General features: G+C 45.3%; 1 protein-coding gene across 9 annotated transcripts in view; it reads right to left on the bottom strand.

Annotated features, from left to right (window-relative positions):
• Positions 1-2,415: 2,415 nt before the first annotated feature.
• Positions 2,416-24,639, bottom strand: part of LOC144132590 (uncharacterized) — an 84,417-nt gene continuing 62,193 nt past the window's right edge. For 5 of the 9 annotated variants that reach the window (XM_077665088.1, XM_077665091.1, XM_077665092.1 and 2 more), the window contains 4 exons: positions 23,210-23,257; positions 21,640-21,735; positions 17,478-17,609; positions 2,416-9,790 (listed from right to left, as the gene is read on the bottom strand). In XM_077665088.1, the coding sequence (XP_077521214.1) occupies positions 9,629-9,790; positions 17,478-17,609; positions 21,640-21,735; positions 23,210-23,257 (438 nt within the window). In that variant the 3' untranslated portion in view covers positions 2,416-9,628. The remainder of the gene's footprint in view (positions 9,791-17,477; positions 17,610-21,639; positions 21,736-23,209; positions 23,258-24,639) is intronic. The other 4 variants (XM_077665087.1, XM_077665089.1, XM_077665093.1 and 1 more) reach the window with 1 other exon arrangement.

The following is a 24,639-nucleotide window of genomic DNA, read 5'->3' as shown; positions in this document are numbered from 1 at the left end:
CGGATTTCCAAGCAGTATAGGCAAATATCCTTCTAGGGATGTGAACTTAACACATGGCATATATATTTTGTTTTTCCTGAGACAAAAATTGAACAGAATTTCTATTTTGCAAATAAAAAAATCACTGCACCCTATTTCTACCAGCAATCAGTTTAATATTAAGAGAAATTGATTAAAATCACTCGAATATGGTGTCAGTGTGAAATAACCTTAATCAATCTAAATGCGTGGGTTTCTGGCGCCAGTGCTCATAACGATTTTTCTCTTCCAGCCTTCCATCGATGTAACCGTTCGCTGTAATCATGTAACCGGGGCACGCAGCCATGCATGCGGCCGTCCATAAAATTAAACCGACTGAACTACTAGGCGCCGCGGCATAGTGACAGGAGTAAAAGTCGATCCAATCCAATCGGTCAGTCAACATTTGCGGCGCGATCGTCGCGTGGTGCACCTTTCTACGTTTATATGTGGGTCGTATGGGAGGTTGTGTTAAGAAGTAATGAAGCATGGAAATGAGAATTATGATGCACACTTATTAGCATTTTCTGGTCCTTGACCAATTTCTGTCTCTTAAAGGCACTGTACTAAAAAGAAAATGTAGTGCACCGGAGCCGCTGGAAACCTTTTGTGTGAAAAAAAGGCATTCAGACTATGCTCATGACAATTTGATGATTGTGCCAAATTTCAAAATCACCATTTTACTACTTCTTTATGAACATGTACTCTCTAGTGCCACATAAGGTGTAAGGGCGGAACTTGCCTCTAATTTTTCTTTGCACTTCATTTTTGTTTCTATTTATATTTTGTACTTCTTAGCATGAACAGCACAGGTCATGTATTCGTGTATTACTTTGTATAAGGAAACAGTGGAAAGTCCATTGTCTGTGCGTGTGGGCCCCTCATTGAACACTATTCTAAGGCACTAAGTTGTTTCCTTAGACTATATCAATAGCTCATGCGCTTCCAGCCCAAAGAATGTTAAGTAATGTTTCGTTCAATTTTGACTACAAGAAATTTGCTAACTAGGTAGCATGTTGAGGACACATCAATTTTACTGCAGGTCAAACGGCATTAGTGCCTTGCTTGATAAGGGCATGGGCAAGAACTGTAGTTAGAAATTGCTCTTAGTAGTCACTGCGTGTTGACTTAAACACTGGCAGTGCTGCTACTATTTTTCTTTTCAGTATTTGCTGCCAAACATACTAATCTGCGATTTTCAAGGATGAAGTCGACTTTTTTCAATAATTGCGCAGTTAAAGTTGCAAATTGTAAAAGGCAAAGCAAGCAGTTGCCTTTTGTACTTCACCCTGCTATAAGAACTCACCACTATTGCATGGCACCATCAACGTCAATGTGTAAGTCTTATGTTGGTAATAAACGAAATGATTTTTTACTTTTTTGCCTCAACAGGCATTTAAGCATAATGCCGCTGTGAAGTGTACAAATACAATTAATATCATATTCCGTCGAATATGGCTAAGAATCTGAATTCAAGGTAGAGAAGGCGATGTAATACACAATGAAGGGAATCCCATGGATGCAGTATTTCACAACAGGACTGCCACTACGATCTGGTCAACAGAAGGAGTTGTACAGTGCTGTTCCAGTGGCAAGTGGCCTGGAGGTGACAGCGGAAGGCAAGGAAAAAGTTCTCCACGAGGCTAAGCATAGAGGGCTGGGATAGTTGGTTCTGGGCAGAATTATGAGACATTCCAGCGCACAAAAACTATGTCCGGTGTCCGTGGTGTCTATCCTCTTTGTTCGTGTGATTTTGTGCGCTAGAGTGATATTTCATAATTCACTGAAACGAAAAATGGATGCACTGAGAGGTAATTTCTAGCTTTAGCTGGATTTATCTCAGAGGCATATACTCACTTCATCTGTGTATGTGAGAATTACGACTCGTGTTTGTTAGTGGTTTATAATATAAAGCAGCGAAACAAAGGATAATGCCAAACATACGAGACGTGATCAAATATTTGTAGATGTCTTCATGTGAAAGTTTATTTCCAGGAGGTTAATAGATGGGTTCAGTTAGCTCGTGTGAGGATAAAGGCAGCTTAGAAGCCTAGGCTCTATGTGCAGTGCGGCAGTACGTGATCAGTGAAATTATCCATAATGAACAACTTTTAGTGACTACTTCTCATGCCATGGAAACAGAAGACTGACGGTACTTTGCAGTCATTTGCCCTGAAGCTTGGATTTTAAGTGCTTAGGCCGAAGTGATGCTGACTCAGTATAGGCATTCGTGGGTGCCGCCACATTTGCCTCTGTCCATGAATCCTCTGGTTGTCTCTACATAACGACGAAAATTTGTATGTTATATCTTGTAGCCATCATTGAAAGCATTTTGCATGAAAATAAGCTTGAATTGAATACTAGCTTGCCTATATTTTAGCTGACAGATGCCATGATGGAAGTGACTGTTAGAGTTTCATTTTTAGTTTATTTATTTCTTGCTACCGAGAGCAGTGGGCCCCAGGAAAAAAGCCGTAGCTTGACAAGCTCCCGAGGCCCACAACATCCAGCAACAGTGGCGCCATTGATCACATGCAAACAAAAAAGGTATACAAAACCCAAGGCACAATTGATAATCTATGAATGAACAGCGGAAACACAAACTAAAAGCGCGATATAACATAAAGGATAAGTAATTTACAAAATTCAAAGCACGCACTGAAAGCATTTTTTAAACGTTCTATATACAGAGGTTATAGCACTTAATTTCACTGCAGCGAACACATTGACAACAAATAAAAAAGAACAATGTTCAGCATACATGAATGAAGAAGACATGATATGGCCATCATGTAGCCCATAATGAGCTCCTCTTTTCCCTTACCTTCACTGCTTTCTTGTCTAGCTGTTATGCATACAGTTTTGCAAATCACGTTCTAACTTTGGCTACTTCAGTTTACGTGTAAAAAAATTTGGCTACTTTTTACTTAAGCCTAGGTGTGCTTCAGCAATCTTTTGCTAGTTTTGCTGCATGCTTTGTAAAAATAGTTTGTGGCACTGAATATGACAAAGCATATTTTAGCCACTTTTTCACACTTCTCAGGAACGGCCCAGTGGGGCCTGTAGAGGTGGCTCGAAGCGGTTGCAATTTTGTTGGATACATGTTGGGAGGAATAATGCGCCTTGTGTGTTATGTATATGTGTGGCAGTAAACATTGCTACTTTGTAAAAGGCGCCGGTCTGCCATACATTGTCAGTGAAGCATAAAGAGCCCCACTTGGTCTAAATTAATTTGGAGCCCTCCACTACAGTGTCCTGAAAGCATTATTGTTCTCTGGCTTGCTGTGAGAAGCGGCTCTTACAAGTGAACTGCCTGCTTAGAACCAGTCAACTGGTTAAGCTTATTCACTTAACTCGTAATTAACTCGGACATTTTTTGTAACTGGAACCCTAACGCGTGGATGCACCAAAAATAAGTGCATCTCACTGGAAGGCAGGGAGTGCTGGGCACCATAGTGGCATGTGCACAGTATGCAGAATCTACTGTGGGGTTTGTATGTGTGTAAGTGTCTGCAGCTACTGTGCAGTGAACAGCACCAGAGGCTCAAGATGTGTATAGCAAGCTATACCTAATCAAAATTGATGTGTGCTCCGGCAGGTTTGGTCGCAATACATTCAGGAGAAAAAATAATCGGGTAGCTTTTTTTGCACATCTTTTTTCGGTTTTACCAGTGCCAGGGATCAGAGAATCTTGTTTAAGGTTTCCTTTTTAATCATTCGCATTCCAGCCTTGTCGTTTTGTATGCGGCATTCGGCTAAAAATAAATTTCAGCAGTCGGCTTTTTATGCTTTTCTGCCAAATTAGGAAGAAATGAACAGGAATGGTCATCTAAATAAATGCAGCCAGCCAGTGCTTTACTGTTCTGCACCCTGTGTGCATAAAAGGTCTCAATACATGGATTTCGTCGCCCTGTAATGTACTCACATCATATATTTTTGAATAGAACTACATCTTTTCTCCTTTGTGTGCCAATCGTTACCGGCATCTTATAATCATTTCTCTAATTACTTAATTCCTCTTAATTATTTCTTTTCTGCAGCAGTAGAATTCCCATATTAATTTATTTCTCTAGGTCACTAAGAATTAGATTCTCAGAGCCTGGTAATGAATGAAATTACCCGAGATGGTAGAGTGCTGTTAATTGCCTCACAAAGCTTGACATTGTGTTAGAAGGACTGTCATGCTCAATATTAGCTGCAACGCCAAAATGTGATAGGAATTCAGATTATGATGCAGGAGTACCCAGCTGTGGTGTAAATATATGCAGTTAGCTATGAATACAAAATAAAAACACCTAACGCAATTATTCACAATTACATTCACACTACATGATGACGAACAGGGGCAAAGGGGGAGGCACCTCAAAGCGTTTTTCAGCGTCTTCCACCTTGTCCGTGTTCATCGTCACAATGTGTGAATGAAAGTATGAAATACTAGCTCATCCAACAACTGGTTTCTAGCAAATTAATGCAAGTGGGGTGCTTTTTGTGAGCAGCATTGATTTACTATAAAGCAGAAGACAATTGATTTACTGCACAGGCATTGTGAGTCCTATTGAATGTGTACTATATGTTTGCACCACTAAGCCAAATTTAATGGCAGTATTTGCTAGTTGTCCTTGCACTTTGATTAATATAGCGTATTTCACACAAAATCGTGATTTTGTTCTGTTCTTCAGGCATTCTGGTTACACAGCTGGAGTCAATCTGCTATCAGGGAAATGCAACATATTCGACTTTGTCAGAAAAGATGCGCGCTATGATGCAAGGGGCCTCCATCTAGACTATACTGCCAATTTTTTCTACCAATAAAGCTAAGGATGCTTTGGAGCAAATGTGAGCATTTTTTCTTCCTTTACGATACGTGCTTGCTCTTCATTTTCAGCAAGAACAGAAATGATGTGGTTATGTGCATGCTCCAGTATAGAATTATGTGAAAATTTATGACACTGCGAGTGTGTCCCACACTATGCCTAACTGCGTACAGGTGCCACCTGATGAAATGCTCGTGTCATCAAGACCGGCGCCGCGAAATTGGTGGATTTTAGTGCACCTGTGTCGACATCAGAAGTGCTTGCCGTTTTCCACCATTTCGCATGCGTTCGCAGGGATCTCTAAATTTTTCTCATGATAGTATGTCTAAAGTTGAGTTGAGTTGAGGTGTTGAATGCTACAGGTTGAATTAACCTTGCTTTATCTGCAGGCAGTTGCTCCACCGTAGCGTCCCTTCTATATTAACAATGTCCTAAAGCCGGTCGCGTCTACCCCGCTATGCGCACAGTCCCTTATAATAGCACACATTCTCTCTCGCAGTCACCGTCTATGCCCACAATCAATCCACACAGTCCACATCACAGTCCACTCCAGAAGTCATCATCTATGCACATATTCAGTCACAGTAGAACATAGGACATTGTAGTGCCACAATCCATACACGCATTCACTCACAGTATAACGTAGTCCACTCCGGAAGACACCATCTACGCACACATTCAATCACAGTAGTCCATAGTCCGTTCCTGCTGTCACCATTTAGAAACAAGATCCGCGTCCTACAGAAATGTTAAAAGAAGGCGTGCAGCCGCCCTTCTGCATGTCTGGTCTCCACTCGGGTAGACAATGTCGTGAACTGTACTGTGACGGGAACCTGTCTTCTTGAAGGAACCGAACATCACATACCTTTCCGCGTTGTACTCTGGGGAGTACATAATATAATGTTCGATATCCCCGCACACACCACATAAAGAGCATAGCGGAGACGATGCTATGCCTAAACTCACAGCATCTCTCAAGGCATTGTACGGTACACCAAAAAACAACAAATCGTACGGTACACCGACCACACCAGGAAACACTAAACCAAAGCTGGCACACCAACAGAGCCGGGCACACCAGAGCCGGTATCAGACGACCGGGTCACAGCACAGATCAACAGACCAGAACACACTAAAACAGACCACACTACGCCACATCAGGACCCGTGTCTGAAATCCCGGTCTGCTCGGAACGCCAGACATTGTCACACCAGAAAACACTACACCAGGTCACACCAGATCCTGTGTCTGAGAAGCTTATTTGGTGTAAACACCAGAAACGGGCTGGTGTTTTTTTCGACTGGGTATATTGCATATCTTTCAACTGGCCGATCAACTTACTGGAAATGTATTGATTCCTTTTAATATAATTTTTATGCATGGAGTTTTGTTCAGGTGTAGTTTAATTTGAGCCCTCTACATATGGTGAGTCCACTTCAGATTAAGTTGGGACTTCGCAATTGTCTCGTGTTGCGTTTGGATTTGTAGACCTGAAAGGTTCATTTTGTAAAAGTGTAGTTGAATGAGGATTTCCGCTAGATAATATCTAGCCTACCACCAGAAATTAGCACAAGTATTAGCCTTGCTGTGTATAGCAGCAGCTGATGGTTATGTGCTTGCATCACTCATGTAGCTCCAGACTACAATTTTGTCATGGCTGAAGGTGGCTTTAAAGTAATGTCTTCACTTTTTCCCCCTTATCTTATTGTTTGGAAAGCATATACCATTGAGTCATGCATAAAAGGAAGTTAATATGATGATGCAAAGATGGGGTTATACAAGACAACAGAGAATTGACTTGTACATGGTTCCTCGAAGAGGGAGTTTTATTAAAAATTCATTGTATGATTTTTATGGCATAGATCGCTTTGTATAATCTGTATAATCTATTTCAGACCAAAAATCTTATGAGGCTACAAAACTTATTATGAAGACTGTAGTGAAGATTCCTGTGGCCCTCAGGTACACTTTGTAGGGGCGGGGGAAAAAGAAGCATTTAAGAACCTACGGCTGTACAGCGCAATTGTTGGTGAGTACTTGTGAATCTTCTGTAGGTTATAGTGATTTTGTGAACACACCACCTAATTGCAGATAAAGCTACTTTCAATCCACCTGGTGTAATCTTCAGCACTTCCGTTATCAATTATTGAGTAGGCATCCAAATTTAATGGACTATATGTATCAAATATTTGCTTGTGTGTTTTCTTCTTTCGAACCATGCGTTAGACATTCTATACATGTACGGCCACTAAATAATTTATAATTGAATTTCTTCTTGACGCTGTTTCGGTTTCATCGGTCGAACAATGACAGCGACGTGTAGTTGGTGTTTATGTCACAGGAGGCATAAACGTCGGCTATATAATTGCTGGCAGTTCATTTTTTGTCATTTCAAGTCTTGGAAGAGGCTGGATTAAGCGTCGTAGTGAATAGAAAATACATATTTCTAGTTAGATCACGTGACCAAAACATCAACTCGACAGTCGTCGTTAGGTCGAGGAAATCAAAACATCATGAGAGAAGAAACTCAATTACAAATTACTTAGCGGTTGTAGGCATATACTACCCACTAATCCAGGTATTTTATTATTCAACGCATCGCTTGACAGAATAAAGCACGCAATAAAATAAATTTAGATGTCTTTAGTCCTTTAATGGCTCATGCACCTTTCGGTTATTCTTATTATGGATATTTATGCTTGTTATGGTTATGGATAATATAGCAAAAGAAATTTTCTGATAGTTCAAGCATTGCCTATTGTAGCATCGCATACGGTTATGAAGCATTTCCTGGAAGATGCGACTAATACTGTGCAAAGTTATTTTTATCCACCATACTGATTATCAATCTGATATGAGTGTTTATTTTTTCACTTTTACGGCTGCTGTGGAGCGCAGAGTTTAAACAGGCACCATGGAGGGTGTTAGCAACAGAGTGGCTGCGTTCCTGTGGTGGACAAGAGACAGGAATGGCGGTCGAAAAGCTCGAATGAAAGGGGTGGACCCTTCACCCAAGTAATTAGGGCTTCGTGAACAAGAATGCCCAAAAATGAACTCCGAATGTCTTGTAAATACAAATAATTAAGAAGCATTCTTACTTGCACTGTAATGTCAGATATGTGGAATGTAATGTCAGTAGTAACATGTACACAAAAAATACTGATGTGAAAAAAGCCTCTCTGGATTAGCAAATTGGGTCTTGAGTCCAATTGGGTCGGTGGGCCAAAAAACTTACAGCTATGTGTTTTATATGGGTTACCATTGTTGACTTCCGACAAGTGTCCCCTAAGAAGGCCACTGGGTTGTTTCGGTAGACCCTGCGTGGACAGCATAGGGGGCCATGTACGGATAGCCGAAGCGGGGCCCGAATAGGGTAGCTCAAGTGGAACCAGAACAGCCTAGCCCAAAGGCCCTGGAATGGGCTAGCCCAAGGGAGCCCGGCACGGGCTAGCCCAAGCGGATCCAGCGTGGAGCTGCGTGGGGCTATGTAGTAAGCTCACTGGGCTGCCCTTGTGGGTCGCGCCGATGCCGAGTTGCCAATCCCGCACATATCCCACGTCGGGCCTCTGTGGGCTGCCCATGACGGGCCCGCAGTTCAGAGCCCCATTTGTGCTACTGGGGTAAGCACACTCTCTTCCTTAATTGTGATATCACCAATTGAGATTGACTCGTCAAGGTCAGAGGCTGGAACTTCGTCGGCGTCAGATAAACACGCAGATTGGAAGTAGGCATTGAATGCATCAGATACTAACAATTACAATATAATCACGCACCAGTGAGAAGAGTAGGGCTGCCGGAAATTGGATAATTCAGAAGGAATGAAGAGCACATGAAAGCATTACAGGTAATGTGGAGGGGAAAACAACATATGAAACGAAGCAACTGCAGGACATTGAAAAGAGGGGGTACATATAAGGTGACAGCCTTGCGACCATGCGTGCATTATGGTTCATTAGGTCAAGCTTATCGTATGCATTGAAGAATACGAACATTGTGGGGATTACATCAGTGTTCGGTCAAATGCTCAGGGGAATCCCCCAAGGTCGAGTAATTTGTAAAAAAGGGAGTAATTAGTTATTGATATCCACCCGAGCGCAGCCATACGCGTACACAGCTTTCCTTTGTAGCCGTATGGTTGCGCTCGGGTGAATGGCAATGAGTAATTACTGTCTTATTACATCTACGTTTCAGTTCCGACATATAGTGTTAAGACTTTTTCGCCAGTTCGTCCATACCTGCGGCCTCAATAAACAAAAGAAGTAACAATATTCCTTATACGGCTGTTCTGCTTAGCAAAGTCTCTGTGACCTCCCGTTAATCTCGGAACTCCAAATAAGTATCAAAGCCCAGAAAGTCAAATTCAAATGGCAGTTCTGCATGCGAACAAGAGTTATCACTAAATCAACTTTCACTGCGAATTTACACAAGCATTTTACAGAGTTCACTAAAACTTCGCCGGACAAGATTTTCTTTTGAAGAAATCGACGCGGAATTGAGAAAATGTCCAGGAACAAGCAGCAAACTCATGAACTGCCGCTACGGCGAAACCGCATGAGGCAGTAAAAATGAGAAGAGCTTCTAACCGGTAGTGTTATTCATGATTCTTATGTCATCCGTGTCTTTACCCAAGTACGTACAATGAATGCTGCCGCTTATGCTGTAATATGCCGTAACCATGAGCATTCTTTGAAAGTCATGTGTCTTGACAATCACACTAAAATTTCATAACACATCCTTTTAATGAAAACAGTACTAAGGCAGCTCGCTCTAGCGTAAGAAGAGTTCTGTCGACCGAGTCACTGAACAGAGCAACCTACTGACTTCACCAGCGGTGTAGGATCGCCGCGGTCGCTGCGCCTCTTCAATTCAGCAGCCAGCGATGTGAACAGCTCTTCCACGTTGGTGCCGTCCTTGGCGCTTGTTTCGATGTACGTCATGCCCAAGAGATCAGCGAATGCCTGCAAAACATTCCACTACTTATCGAAAACACAGAGAGCATACCTTACAGTCTTCTAGCTTCCAAAAAGCAAAATTCGCACTTTGTAAACGAATAAACTAAATAAACTGCCTACACAAGTACAGTCGTGCATGCCCCTGTCTAGAGTGCTCGAACGGCGCATTGGAGTGTACAATAGGGACGTAGTGCTCGAAACCTAACCCTGTAATGCATGCACATTCCCATTTACCATGAATGACTCCTCATGCCTTTGAAACCAGTATGGGGCCGCACGGCAGCTACGACTTCAATAAATGCGCAACATGCTTCAGACAAGTGTGTTAAAGAATGTACGCTGCTACCGTCAGCGTCGGGGATAGGCAGTGCTCTCAGTGAGACTTGTGACGTCATCCGTGACGAAATGTTACAGCCACTCTACGGCTGAGTCTGATTTTTATACGCGCCCGCAGAGGGAACGAAAAAGAAGACCGGACGGAGGAGAAGAGAACTGAGGCGCGTGGTGGGCAAGCGGGGGAGAACAGCGGGAACGCGATCGGCGACAGACGATCTCGGTTCCCGCTGGCGCCCGCGGTTACCTGGCCTGGGTCTTTGCCAGAGACGTCCTGGTTACCTGGCTGGAATGGGCTGTAGCCGACAGCGTGAGTTCGCTGACCTAGGAGACGCTGTTCCCTCCCGGCACCTCCCGTGACCTGCAGGTTCTGGTCGTAAAGTTCAAACGACAACTACGAGCGCTGTTCTCGGATTCCACCACTGTGCCGGCTTCCTGACCGGGGGACGTCGTAGGTCCTGTGAAACAGCGTTGTCGCCTGCGGTGGCGATCTCCATCTTTCCGCCCTAATCCTCTTTCGCACCTCCGCCTTGTACGCCACGTCAACGCCAGCTCCTCACCGCACCACCTCGCCGTGCGACCTCCAATCGACTCAGACAAGGGGGCGAAACCTTCAGTGAACCTTCTTTTTTCTCTCCTTACACCTAAATCACGTTGCGTTTGCGTTTTTCGCTCCTTTCTCTCGTCTTGTCCATTATCCATAGATGGTTTCTTTGGTTGTTGAATTAGAGTTTGGTTTCTCCAAAATTCCGCATCGTATTTTCCTCTTTCCTTCTTAGAAATGTGACACGGTGCCTGAAATCGAAAACTATCTCACAAATTCGGCGTCCGCTACGACGGCACGAAGTTGGCTTTTTCGCTTTGGTTTGTTACCGGTTGTTAGTAGACACGATCAGCGCATCCGATTTGGTTTCGGCAGGAGAGCGCATGGGGCTCCAAGGTGCAGAGTTGCGCGCTTGGGTAGAGGAGGAACTTAAGAAAGTGTGAGTTGAGGGGGCGGCTGAGCGCGAAGCATCCAAACGATAATTGGAGAAGGAAGGACAGGATTTGCAGTTACGAGTGAGACTAATGGAGGGTGGGGAGCGACGTGCAGATGTAGGCCCGAGTGCTCCTCCCAGGAACGAACCATATCAGTCTATCAACCCTCATGGGCTTATTCCCATTTTTAATAGAGGTGGCGATGATCTGGATGCGTACCTCAAGCGATTTGAGCACGTGTCTACTGGTCGAGGGTGGCTAACAGATATGAGGGCCACAGCGTTGGGTTTGGTTAGAAGGAGAGGCTCTTCGAGTTTTCGGAAGGCTGTCGCCCCAGGACTCCCTCAACTACGGAAGGGGTAAGCTCGCTCTCTTGCAACGGTTCCGGTTCACGGCAGGAGGGGTACAGAGATATTTCGCCACAGTAAACCCCACGATGGCGAGACAGGTAGGAAGTACAGTCGAGACTGCTAAGACTTTTTGATCGGTGGCTCGAAATGAGTGGACGAGATAAAACATTCGGAGAGGTTCGTGACATGATTGTTGCCGAATACTTTCTGATGAACTGCCACGTGCGGTTAGCGTCCTTTATTCGCGAGCGCGACTATAAGACACTCGACGAGATTGCAGATGCAGCGGATCGTTTTGTTTTAGGCGCAGCGCCAGACAAACTTCTTAAATTTCGAAGACAAAGGGGGAGTCGAATGCGCAGAGAACGCAGGACAATACTTCAGGATCCAAACCCAGGCTTCAGTGCTTCTTGTGCGACAAAACTCGACCTAAAGTGTCGGACTGCCGTAGTCGGCCGAACCAACCATGCTGCACGTTCTGCCGTAAGCAAGGACACAAAACGTTAGTGAAACGTCGACGTGCCACATGCACCCTGCTAGTTCCTCATTGGAAGGGCAGCCTGCTCTCGCCGGTGTTGATACCGGTTTACCGCAAATCTCTTTCGGTGTCCGCATGCTCGTGCAGCAAGGTCGGCTGTTCGGACAACCGGTTTCTATAAAAGTTGTTGCTGGGCGAGTTGGTGGCACATACTTGGAAAAAGATGTAGCGCAAAAGAGACGAGCACGGGAGGGAGACACGACAAGGACGAACGCTACTAACAACTGGCTTTATTTTCCGTAAGAGATGTCAATATATACGTGTACACATCGCATGCGCACATGAGACTAGGGCGGCTCTGGGCTTCTTTACAGAAAAAAAAAGAAAAAACGGGAAAATTGATTACGTATCTAAATCTAAGAAAGAACGAGTACCAAAATGTATCATCTGCGAAAAATGGGAAGGGAGAGGGGGGCGGGGCAAACAGGCAATGAAGATGAACTCACAGAAAAAAAGAAAGAGAAAAAAACGGAAGAAAAGACAGGCACGCACGAAAGAGGCGGTGTGATTCTTACAGAAACCTTTCCAGAAAAGCGCGCTCGGAGGAGAATAAACTTAGTGACGCGTCGCTGATGCAATTACTCAATTTTTTGTTAATGTAGAAAGCCTCCAGGAAAACTGTGGCTTTTGTACTTGCACCCCTGCCCAGAATCTTTTCCTCTTTAAAGCGGGGCTCGCACTTGCACGTCAGAGCATGCGAAAATTAATTCGCGAGCTTATCTTGTAGGATTAAGTTTTGAGAATGCTCCCTTAAACGGTCGTTGAGACAGCGCCCCGTCTGCCCTATATAGCATTTTCCACAGGACAGGGGAATGATATAGACCACTTTCAAGGCACATTTGACGAAGGCTTCTTGATGTTGCTTCTTGCAACCGCGCTCAACTTCGTTTTGCTTGAGCCTTTCTACATTAACAAAAAATCGACTAATTGCATTAGCGACGCGTCAATAATTTTGTTCTCCTCCGAGCGCGCTTTTCTGGAAAGGTTTCTGTAAGAATCACACCGCCTGATTCGTGCGTGCCTGTTTTTCTCTTTCGTTTTTTTCTGTAGGTCCATCTTCATAGCCTGTTTGCCCCGCCCCCCCCCCCCCCCCCCCCCCGCCCCCCTCTCCCTTCCCCTTTTTCGCAGATGATACATTTTGGAACTCGTTCTTTCTTCGATTGTAGGTATGTTATAAATTTTCCCGTTTTTCTTTTCTCTTTTTCTGGAAAGAAGCCCATAGCCGCCCTAGTGTCATGTGCGCATGCGATGTGTACACGTATATATTGACACCTGTTACGGAAAATAAACCTAGTTGTTAGTAGCGTTCGTCCTTGTCGTGACTCCCTCCCGTGAACGTCTCTTTTGCGCTAAATCTTTTTCCAAGAACCGGTTTCTGGTTTTCGGGATACCGGCGGCAACAGTAATGTGGTAGGTAGAGACTTTGCCCCCAAAACTTCTCTTACTGGTAGTAGAGCCACTCTGCTGCTGGAGGATGGTAGCAGTCGTGAAGTCCCTAAAGCGGAGGTGCTATTCTCGTCACCATTTTTTTCCGTCATGTCCATCGCCCGGTGCTTGGAGACACCACTTTACAACGTCATAATTGGGAATGTGCCAGGTGCGCGAGATTCAATCCCCAATGAGCGGACGGAGCCTCCTGCACATCATGCTGTCCCGACGGAGCTGGGAGAGACTGACAGTGGCAGTTCGACCAGGCTGGGGGCTGCGAACGTTCCGTCACAGCGCCGGAATACATTAGTCGAAGCGTTGGAGGTGTCCAAACTCTGATTACAAAGGATACAAGGGGAGGATGCGACACTTGCAGGGTGCAAGAGCGAAGTCCGCAAGACCTATCCCGGCAAAAATAATACTGCATATAAATTTATATTCGACGACCGAGTTCTCCGATCGTTCCAGGCGGGATCAGGAGAGGTAATACAGCAGGCTGTATAGTGCCCAAAAGCTTACGCAGTCAAGTGCTAACCCTTGATCACGAAAATGCACACTCCGGCCATCAGGGCATCCGCAAAACCACTGAGAGGGTGCTTGGTGAGTTTAATTAACTAGGATTACAGGCGGGAATAAAGAAGTTCATGATATCCTGTGACAGGTGCCGACGGACGTTTCCGAAAGTGAAAGTGGCGAGAGCTCCTCTGGGTCGTATACCCCTCATTGATACTCCCTTCGAGCGAGTAGCCGCAGATCTGATCGGGCGCCGCACCCTGCCTCGTTCAAAGGAAGCCGTTATATCCTCTCTTTTGGTGATTTTTCAACATGCTACCCCGACGCCATACCTTTTCCTGCCGTCGACTCGGTCACTGTTGGTGAACGACTTCAGATGTTTTTTCGGGTTGAATTTCTACGAGAGGTTCTATGCGATCGGGCATCAAGCTTTTCTTCGGCGTTCATTGGAAAGGTTAATGAACTACTCACAATCAAGCACCTCTCGTCGACCCCATACCACCCCTATGTGCAACGGTTTGGTAGAGCGATTTAACGGCATGTTGAAGAGCACGCTTGAAAGCTGACTCAAGAACAGCCCAAAGCTTTTGACCGTTACCTCGCACCATTGCTCTTTGCTTATCGTGAGGCACCGCAGGCCAGTTTGGGTTTTTCCCCATTCGAACTGATTTACGGGCGGCACGTCCGAGGGCCGTTGACAATTCTGAAGGAGCTTTGAACCAAACATCAGCTCAGCGAGTCCACTAGAACCACCTATGGCTATGTGATGGATTTGAGGACACGATTAAAAAAGACCTTGAGACTCGCACACGACACCTTGGCGAACGAAAAAAAAAATCATGAAAAGCTTATTATGACCAGCACACCACTCGCAGGCAATTGCGGGTAGGTGATCGTGCGCTGATCCTTCTGCCTACGTCATAAAACAAATTGCTCAAGCTTTAGAAAGGACATTATGTTGTGACCGGCAAGAACAATAATGTGGACAATTGGCTGGAGGTGGGAAACACGAAGAAGCTTTTTTACATCAATATGTTGAGGAGGTTTGAAGAGCGACAACCTGTGACTGCACTCCAAGCATCCTCATATGATGTTGTGGAAGAGGTTGAGTCAGAGCAGCCCATACCAACATTCGCTGTGAATCCTGGTCTCGGTGTGGAGGCCATCAAAATATCCGAAGCGTTAGGTAGTTCTCAGGCAGCTCAGCTTGACACGCTGCTAGTTTCCTATAGCGCTATTTTCTCACAAGTTTCGGCCGTACGAACCTTCTTCAATGCCGACTGGCTTTGACGACAAACGAGCCCATTAATAGCCGGCAGTATCCGCTGCCGTTTGCGATGAGAGAAGTGGTTAAAAAGGAGGTTAGTGATATGCTGGCGCTAGGGATTATTTAAAGTTCCCACTCTCCCTACAACTTGCCCTTAGTCCTCGTTAAAAAGCCGATGGCCCATCCCGCACTTGCGTTGTTTTCCGGCATATCAACAGTGTGCAGGTAGCTGATGCAGAACCGATCCCGAGTACGGATGTCATGTTTGGTGAGGTCGGCACTAAGACCTATTTCTCGAGGCTGGACCCCACAAAAGGCTACTGGTAGGTCTTCCTCGATGAAACATCACACCCTATAACTGCGTTTTCGACACAGTCAGGGTACTACCAATTCTTGTACATGCCTTTTGGAATCAAGACAGCACCTTCTATTTTTACTCTCGTTATGAGTACGCTCTTAGCGCGCCTTCCAAATGTTGTCCATTACATTGACGACATCTTGGTCGCGACTCCCAATTGGGAGAAACACTTGCTCACCCTGAGAGAGTTGTTCGACCATATTAGGGCAGCTGGTCTGACTGTTAAGCCCCAAGAATGTGAGATCGGTGCTACCCATGTTATTTTTCTAGGTCATGAGTTTGACGAGGGTGCGATCCGACCAGTGGATGCTATTGTGGCCAGGCTGAAGCAGACCAAGACACGTGATACCAAAAAGCAGGTACGCTCGTTTCTAGGTCTGGCTGGCTACTATACGGCCTAATTCCCCGGTATTCTAAATTGGCTCAATCTCTAGTCGAGCTCATGCGCAAGACACAGGACAATCGCGTGCACTGGACACCAGAGAGGGACCAGGCTTTTGACCAGCTGAAAACTGCGTTGACGTCCAAACCTGTTTTAAAGGGAGACCGACAAGAAATTGAAGTTGGCCTGTATCGATTGAATACCAGCTCCTGATCACAAAAACGCTACTTTTACTGAAAGCAAAGCTCTTGTAAGGTAGAAAATAGCAAGAAGCGAAATAGAAATATTGCCGCCACAGGCCAACCTCGCAAGTACTAGCATGGTGACGTCATAGGAGAAGGGACGCCAGTTAGGAGGAATTTCCCTTCCTACATTTAACTGTGAATCTCTCAGGCTGACTAAAGAAGGTTGCGCGGTTCAATATTGAAGTAAGTTTTGTTTTAAAACCGATAGTCCACTTTTATCACACAAGGAAGACAGACAAAAGACAACCTGAATGTTGGAAGCAAAGAAAGCCGATGCTTGGCGGTGCCACAGGCGGCCAGGAGAGTTTCGACTTGTTATGGCGCTTCGCGTCTATGAGCTTTGTGTGCCTCATGGTTTTGTTTTTGACGCGCCTCGATTTACAAGCGCTGAACAGCAGAGGAGCTCCAAGTGCCGCTTCAAGAGGTAGTTAACCTTTGAAGAAGCCTGTTAAGGCTGGTCAGATGATCGCCATGATTGATGAAAAACTATGATGGCACAATGATCGGTGATCCTACAAGGCAGTTCGCAGTGTAAAGAGCACTTGTGTCTTCGCACGCTCGCCCGGAGAAACATTTCCATCTTTGCCATTCAACTTCAAACTACTTAACGGAAATCGTTTATTAGGGACGGGAGACAAGGTACAAAGCAGTTAAAAAAAATTGCTGATGACCTAGCTCTGTTGGGCCGGGATATATGTAGCGAAAGTGCGGAGACTTCTGCATCAGAAGAATGCATTCACTAGAGTGCCTTTATGCACCACCACCAATGTGCCTCGCCTCGGGCGAGCGAGCAGCGCGCTCAAAGCGCCCGGTAATATGGCGCCATCTGTTGCCAGCAACGAATACCTTATTAATCAAGTCATCGGAAAGCACACGAGGGCGCTGGCTAGTCTGATGACGTGGGTCGCCAGGGGGCAAACTGCCTTTACGTTAGCACCATCCCCTCCTCCCCTCTGTTTCCTAACCGCGCTCTCTTCGCTATCGCCGTGTTTCGTCCTGCGCTCGGCGCTCGATTACGCCGAGGCACGCCGCTAATAACCCGGCTACGACAGCCTAAGAGCTGTGCTCTGAAAAGATTCTGCCTACGCTGGCATGGCACAGCACATGGATGTCTTGCATTTTCGCTTACGCTTTGCATGCGGATGCCATAGCCACTCAGCCCGCCGCGGTGACTGACAGAAAACCGGGTAAAAAACGGTTCCGGAGCTACACACACGCTGCACACTGGCCGCGTGCTAAGCCGTGCACACTTCAGTAAGACGGCCTGAAGTACCGATTATAAACAAAGCAGCGTCACTTGCCTTTCCAGTTGCGTAGTCGACCACCCTCTGTGTCGCCAGGTCGGTCTTGTTGCCAACGAGAAACAGGAGCGCATCGTTGCTGGGCGTTTCATTAATCGCTTTTAAAAATGATGTGATTTCATTGAATGTCCGCTGTCATGAAAATGACAAAACAAGCAAAGATAACAAATAATTATACGGAGCCAAGCAGGTAGTATGCATGTTCAAGTCTTTCAGCTCAATGAAAAGCGAAGTGTACAAATCTCAAAAAGAATGCTGTATCTTGTTGAAAGGTTGCAAGACCAAGGTGGTGGTGGTAGTGGTTTTATTAAAAATAATAGTAAAAAGGAAGGAAAAGATTTTTGCTAGCCCCGGCATCTGCCATCGATACTGAAGCACCTGAGCTGGGGCAGCGGAAATAAAGGATAGCAGGCAGAATGGAGAAATGAAATGAAAGATGTGAGGGGACAGGAAGAGAGGATAGGGGGAGAAGTAATATGTACAAACTATTTACACAATAAGAAATGTGTCCAGGTTGTGCGCGTGATTAGTTCATTTTAGAGGAATTAAATCACACACGCGCACAGACCAAGTTGTCCAAGTTGTGAAAGACCAAAGTCGAAATCAGATAACAGACGAGCCTTCGTAGTTACAGTATTTTATTACAAATTTAGCCTCTACTGCTGCCGAAATCTTTCGGCTTATTCTGAATCCTATGATCAAAATGGCGCGCATGTCGCGGGGCTCGCAGCCCGTCGATCATGAACAAACGTGATAGTTAAGTATAGATCGTTAAGAATGCCCTTTATCACCTTTTCTCCTGTTTTATTTTATCCAATTTTAATGCGAAAGCATTATTAGGCTGTGTCCGCAAAATGTTGAACAAAAATGTAAAGATATCGATATCTGTGAGCGACTGCGCCCTTTCCTTTCGTCAGACATTTCCTTTCGTCAAAGCACATGCTTCAAAAAATCTGCTTACGCGGGGTTTAGGTGTCCACCGAGATGTCGAGATCTGAGAGCTACTGCGCCCTTTGAATATTGTTTTTGGGGAAAGGAAAAGACGCCGTATCTCTCTCTCATATCGGCGGACACCTGAACCACGCCCTAGGGGAAGGTATAAAGGAGGGACTAAGAGAAGAAAGAAAAAAAAACAGGAGCGGTAGTGGAGGGCTCCGGAATAATTTCGACAACCTGGGAATCTTTAACGTGCACTGACATCACGCAGAACACGGGCGTTTCACCTCGCGTTTCCCCCGCCGCGGTGGCTCAGTGGTTAGGGCGCTCGACTACTGATCCGGAGTTCCCGGGTTCGAACCCGACCGCGGCGGCTGCGTTTTTATGGAGGAAAAACGCTAAGGCGCCCGTGTGCTGTGCGATGTCAGTGCACGTTAAAGATCCCCAGGTGGTCGAAATTATTCCGGAGCCCTCCACTACGGCACCTCTTTCTTCCTTTCTTCTTTCACTCCCTCCTTTACCCCTTCCCTTACGGCGCGGTTCAGGTGTCCAACGATATATGAGACAGATACTGCGCCATTTCCATTCCACCAAAAACCAATTATTATTATTATTATCACCTCGCGTTTCACCTTAGCGTTTCACCTCGATTGAAACACGGCTGCTGCGGTCCCTCCTTTATCCCTTCCCTTACGGCGCGGTTCATGTGTCCAACGATATATGAGACATATACTGCGTCTTTTCCTTTCCCAAAAAACCAATTATTATTATTACTGCTGCGGTCGGGTGCGTTGACGACCAGGTGGTGCCCATAACGGGTGGTGCCTGTGTCGAAGCTATGGACGGTGATTGTTCACTGTTCATTGCACGAGCACACATAAAACCGGCCGCAAAGAAATCCAGCCACCATGAATGACACCACCCAAACACACACATACGCAGGCGTATGACACCACCCGCAAAGCTGTACGACGAAAAGTTGCATCACAACTTCCACATGATAGTCTTGGAGGGAATGAAATTAGAGGGGCATACGTCATCGGTTCGAATCCCTGTCGCAAGCTAGCCCCCAACTTGACTATAGCGGATGTAAGCTATGCGCAGCGAGGAATTGACACCGCCCGGAACTCTGTACAACAAAAGTTTGCGTCACAATTTTGGCACGCGAATGTCGGCAAAACTGAATCCACATGGTACTAATCACGCGCAAAACCAAGGCACATTTCTTATTGTGTAAATAGTTTGTGTATATTACCTCTCCTCCTAACCTTTCGCCCTGTCCCCTCACCTCTTTCATTTCATTTCTCCATTCTGCCTGCTATCCTCAGCGGCAGGTGCTTTAGTTTCGATGGCAGATGCCAGGGCTAGCGAAAATTTTATCCTCACTTTTTATTATTATTGTAATAAAGCACTACTACTACTACTAGGTCAGCCAGTGGCGGCGTATAAATATAGACGAATGACATGTATACGGTTATTTGAAGTGGCGGTGCTCGGTTTGCTGTTTGCGTCATACGGCCGCTTGATGACGTGGCCCTGTTTTTCTTGCCGCCACCGCAGGTTTTTCTGTAACATCTGCGAGTACACACACGCTGCTGGCTTTTCTCTAGTCCCATTAGGGACTACAGAACCGTCATTAGTTACTAGTAACGCTTTCGCAATAAAAACTCCGCAGCACCACCTTGGCTGCATTCACGATGCCATGTTCGACGTGCTCATAAACCTTTCATTACTGTTCGTTCGTTTCGGGTGATTTGCTTAGTGTGAATGTAACTCCACGGCAATTCTGCGCGGAACTCGAATTACCTGCTGGTGGAAACAGCGCTCACATACGCACTGGCGAATATGTACTGGCAGAAAACAAGACCAGTCCGCAGTGTTCACATTATAGTATTGAAACTAAAGCATCCTCATCATCATCAGCCTACCTACACACACTGCAGGGTAAAGGCCTCTCCCATGTCTCTACAATTAACCCTGAACTTTGTCAGCTGCACCCACCCTATTCCTGCAAAATGCTTAATCTCATCCGCCCACCTAGCGTTCTTCCGGCCCCTGCTACCCCTAAGTTCCAGGTGTTACACACTTTTCTCTTGAGGGATATTGGCAACCTGCTATTCATGATCTGGTAGAACTTGCCATATGCGTTCCACCCTATTCTTATCATTCTAGTTATTTCCCTCTCATGATCGCGATCAGCTGCCACTACCTGGCCTAAGAAGATATATTCATTTACCACTGCCAGCACCTCGCTGCCAGTTGTGAACTACTGTTCCCTTGCAAGGCTGTTGAACATTAGTTTTCTGCATGTTAATTTTTAGACCCACAATTCTGCTCTGCCTGTCTTGATCATGCTTTGCAATTCATCTCCTTAGTAACTCAGCAAGGCAATGTCATCAGCGAATCGCATATTATTTATTCTCCATTGTCTGTTATCCCCAACTCTTCCCAATTCAGGCCTCGGAATACCTCCTGTAAACAGGCAGTGAATAGCATTGGCGAAATCGTGTCTCCTTGCCTGACGTATTCCTTATTGGAATTTTGTTGCTGACTTTATGAAGGTCTATAATAGTTGTGCAGTTCCTATCCATATCGTACAGTATTTTCACATAAGGCTATTCTACATTCTGTTTCCGCAATGCCTGTATGACTGCTGAGGTTTCCACTGAGTCAAATGTGCTCTCGTAATCAATAAAGGCTGTGTACAGGGATCGGTTATATCATGCGCATTTCTCTATCACCTGATTGATGGTGTGAATATGATTCATTGTGGAATATCATTTACAAAAGCCCGCCTGATCATTTGATTGATTAAAGTCCAAGGTTGTCCTGATTCTATTAGCGATTGCCTCAGTAAATACTAAGTACGCAACGGACAGTAAGCTGATCGGTCTGTAATTTTTCAAGTCTTTGGCGTCTCCTTTCTTATGAATTAGGTTAATGTTTGCATTTCTCTAAGCATCTGGCACAGTCGAGGTCATAAGGCATTGCGTAAACAGAGTGGCTATTCTTTCTTGCACAATCTCCCTTCCGTCCTTGAACAGATCTGCTGTTACCTGATCCCCCCTAGCTGCTTTCCCCTATAGCGAGCGCGGCTTATTGAAGACAGTCAAAGCAGTGTGATTTCCGATGCGTAACTTCGTGCGCAACGCAATATCTGGAGAGCAGACTGTAAATCTGGCTCCATTTGAATTCCTGCTAACAAAATTCGAAGACGCTCACGCACCTCTGATGTGATGTCGTACACAACTATGAAGGCTGCAATTCCCCTAAGGGGGGGTAATTTGCGAGACCGAAGTATGGACTGTACAGAAGAGTCCCACTGAAAGAAAAGATTAAAGTAGATGATCAGAAGGAATGGCCAACCTCTGGTTCTGTATTTTTTTAATTTCTTAATGGTGGTGTGCATAAATACAGGGTTATTTTTCATTCTTGAAAGATTTTTATGTTTAACATTGGGAAAGCTACGTCTGTGCAGCAAGTCGGACAATATGTACGTCATATGGATATATAATAACGCTATTGATTAACATAATTACCTAGTAAAGTTTTTATTTTTATTTCAGGCGCCAGGGTTATATTGAGAAATTGATGGCTGTATTTTCTTAATCAGCATTGTGTTTCGAAATTTCGAACGTCTAAAATACTCATTTGAATGCTCGCCGAGTTGGCTTTTCCGTAATTCATATTTTTAAAATCGCGTACCTGGAATTTCTTGTGCATGACATGCAGGAACAGGTTGTATGTTTGATCATGTAGAAGTTAACTCGATTTCGTCGACGACACCACGGGCAGCGACCCCATTTTATAAAAAGGTAATGGCGGAGAGCTAACTGAACAGGCTTATAAATGCGTATTTTTGAGGTTCGATATTTCGAACACATCAGTGAACGCTGTTGTTTTACTATGATGAAGTTTGCAAAGCCTCTCATGTCTCTCGCTATAGTACTTAGTATCTTTGTCTCTGCTATCCGGCTGCTTTGTTTGTGTCAAGCGCCACTCAACCGTAACACGAGATTCCAGTACAGTGGCAGACTAAAGGATCTCGCTCTGCCTATCACTTTCTTACACAGTTTGTTCTACGAAAATTCTGAATTAAGTTCCGATTTTATGCTCATACAAACATCCGCACTGCCTCTATGTATATTCCAAGATGTAGCGGTGAAAAGCACATGACGCCAGCTACTGTAGGGTGTCCCATACTTAGTTTTTTTGTAAGTTATGAGCAGCTGCTTTCATGAAAGAACATTAATTCATTACATTTCCCGCCCCGCAGACTCCTTCAGGTTACAGCATAACAAGGTACAGAAAAAGAGCTCGAATATTGCACCACTTACCTTATCCTTGAGCCGCGAACTGTCTGCGATTCGATTAACTAAGCGATACTAGTCAAAATATTTATCCTGGTTCTTGTCGAGTGGGCCGCGATAGCTGATGGAGAGTTCCTGCGGCGGGCATGGCTCCAAATGCGCTGTTCAATTTCAATATTGAATTGAAGCCAAGATCCTTAGCAAGCGTTTTGTCAAAGATGCGGAAAAAATATCCAAGCGCTCTTTATACAATATAGAAAAGCAATGCAGTATTGCTGCCAAATATTCGTCACTAAGGCAATACTTAATCAATCTAAAATTTCGTGCAGTTCAGAGGCTACGATATACTAGGTAACAAGAATAAAGCTGCGTATTTTAACTAGCTTAAATTGTCACATTTTGCTATAACAGTAAATTATGACGAGGAAGTACAGCTGGTAGTGAAGGACACTGTCGTGACCACCATATCCAAATTAAGGAACTCACAATCATTAGCTTGATGGTCTTTCCGCCTAGAGTTAGCGTCCTCATATGCTGCAAGAAAAGAGAAACAATTATCGTAAAAGATTAATAAGGCTACTTTGGAGGTAGACATTCAGCGTCTGCCTGTATTCAAAAGATTTCATATGCGAGTATGATTTTGTGAAAAATTACGCGAAGCCAAGAATGTAGTGAATGAAACACTTTTTGAAACGAAATGCTACGAGCATGGCATTGTGCGTGTAAGAGCAGCCTCTGCGCGTGCGTGGCTATGTCTAACGGCGCACGCCAGCCTAGGTGCAAACATCATATAAGGGAACACTACGGTGCGGTGCGTGTTACTCTGGCCAGAGAGCCAGGCTCTTTAAAATTTGGAGGCGCGCCCTATCGGCGATGAGAATAGTCGGGGTAAAAATCTGAGACGCCGCTCTTCACTCCGAAGAACTCGTTTGCAGCATACGTAGTGTTTTCTTTTTTTCAAGGTCGCATTTCGTCAGCAAGCGACACCTTCGTATCGCCGCGAATCTTTGCAGTGTTTGCTCCTTCTTCAAATCTGTCGCCACGCCACTTTATCGCTTTGTTTGCGACGCAAGACGCGACTAGATTTATCTCGATTGATCGCAGCCAGGCAGAGCTGATTCTACGTTGTTTTGGAATGTACTAGTAACTTTGCATGTCATATCTCGAAAGTTCGCTATCAGCTTTAAATTGGGCATGGCCGACAGCGGCGGGCATTCTGTTCGACGGCCGCCGAGCACGCTCGTTGCTACGCGGCCGCCGAGTGATTCAGTCCTTTGTGGGCGCAAGTCGGCCCAATAAAGTTTTCTTTTAGAAGACCTTTTGTCGTCTTCATCGCTCCATCGACTGCCGCCACCACTACGTGACAGTATTCTAAGTCGAAAGAGAACACAGTTGTTAGAATGGAAACGGAAATGCAGGGACTTTCTAATGCAGCCTTTATCGGGCAGCACTGCTCAGCACGTGAAGAAAAATGGCAGGGTTAAGGGAAGACACCGCAGAGGTATGCAGATATAGATTCTGGCTTTCTAGGGTGGAAGGGACGCAGACCGGCGCCTACTGCAGTCTTCCCACAAGTATCCGCCACGGCGGGGCCACTTCTCTCACATGCACGCACTGCGGGAGTGACGAAACTTCATTTTCTCCGTTGCTGCTACTCTTTTTCCAAAGCGCACCGCCGTCTTCACAGCGTTCCGAGAATTAATTAATTTATTTATTTATCCTCCGCTCTGTCCTCTTCATCTCACGGTCTCGCCACCTTGCTGCCTTTCGCAGTCTCCTGGCATTCAAGTACACAGCTCTTACTTCCCTTCTCTTATTCTGCCCGTACTTCTTGCCTTATTCAGCCTCCATACCTGCGCAAACCTCCTCCTTCAGCAGGATTCCTCTGCCGTCGGCGCTGTGCTGTATTATAATTG

Source organism: Amblyomma americanum, chromosome 5 (assembly GCF_052857255.1).
Source record: "Amblyomma americanum isolate KBUSLIRL-KWMA chromosome 5, ASM5285725v1, whole genome shotgun sequence".
Lineage (NCBI taxonomy): Eukaryota > Metazoa > Arthropoda > Arachnida > Ixodida > Ixodidae > Amblyomma > Amblyomma americanum.
This window is presented reverse-complemented; position numbering and strand designations above follow the sequence as displayed.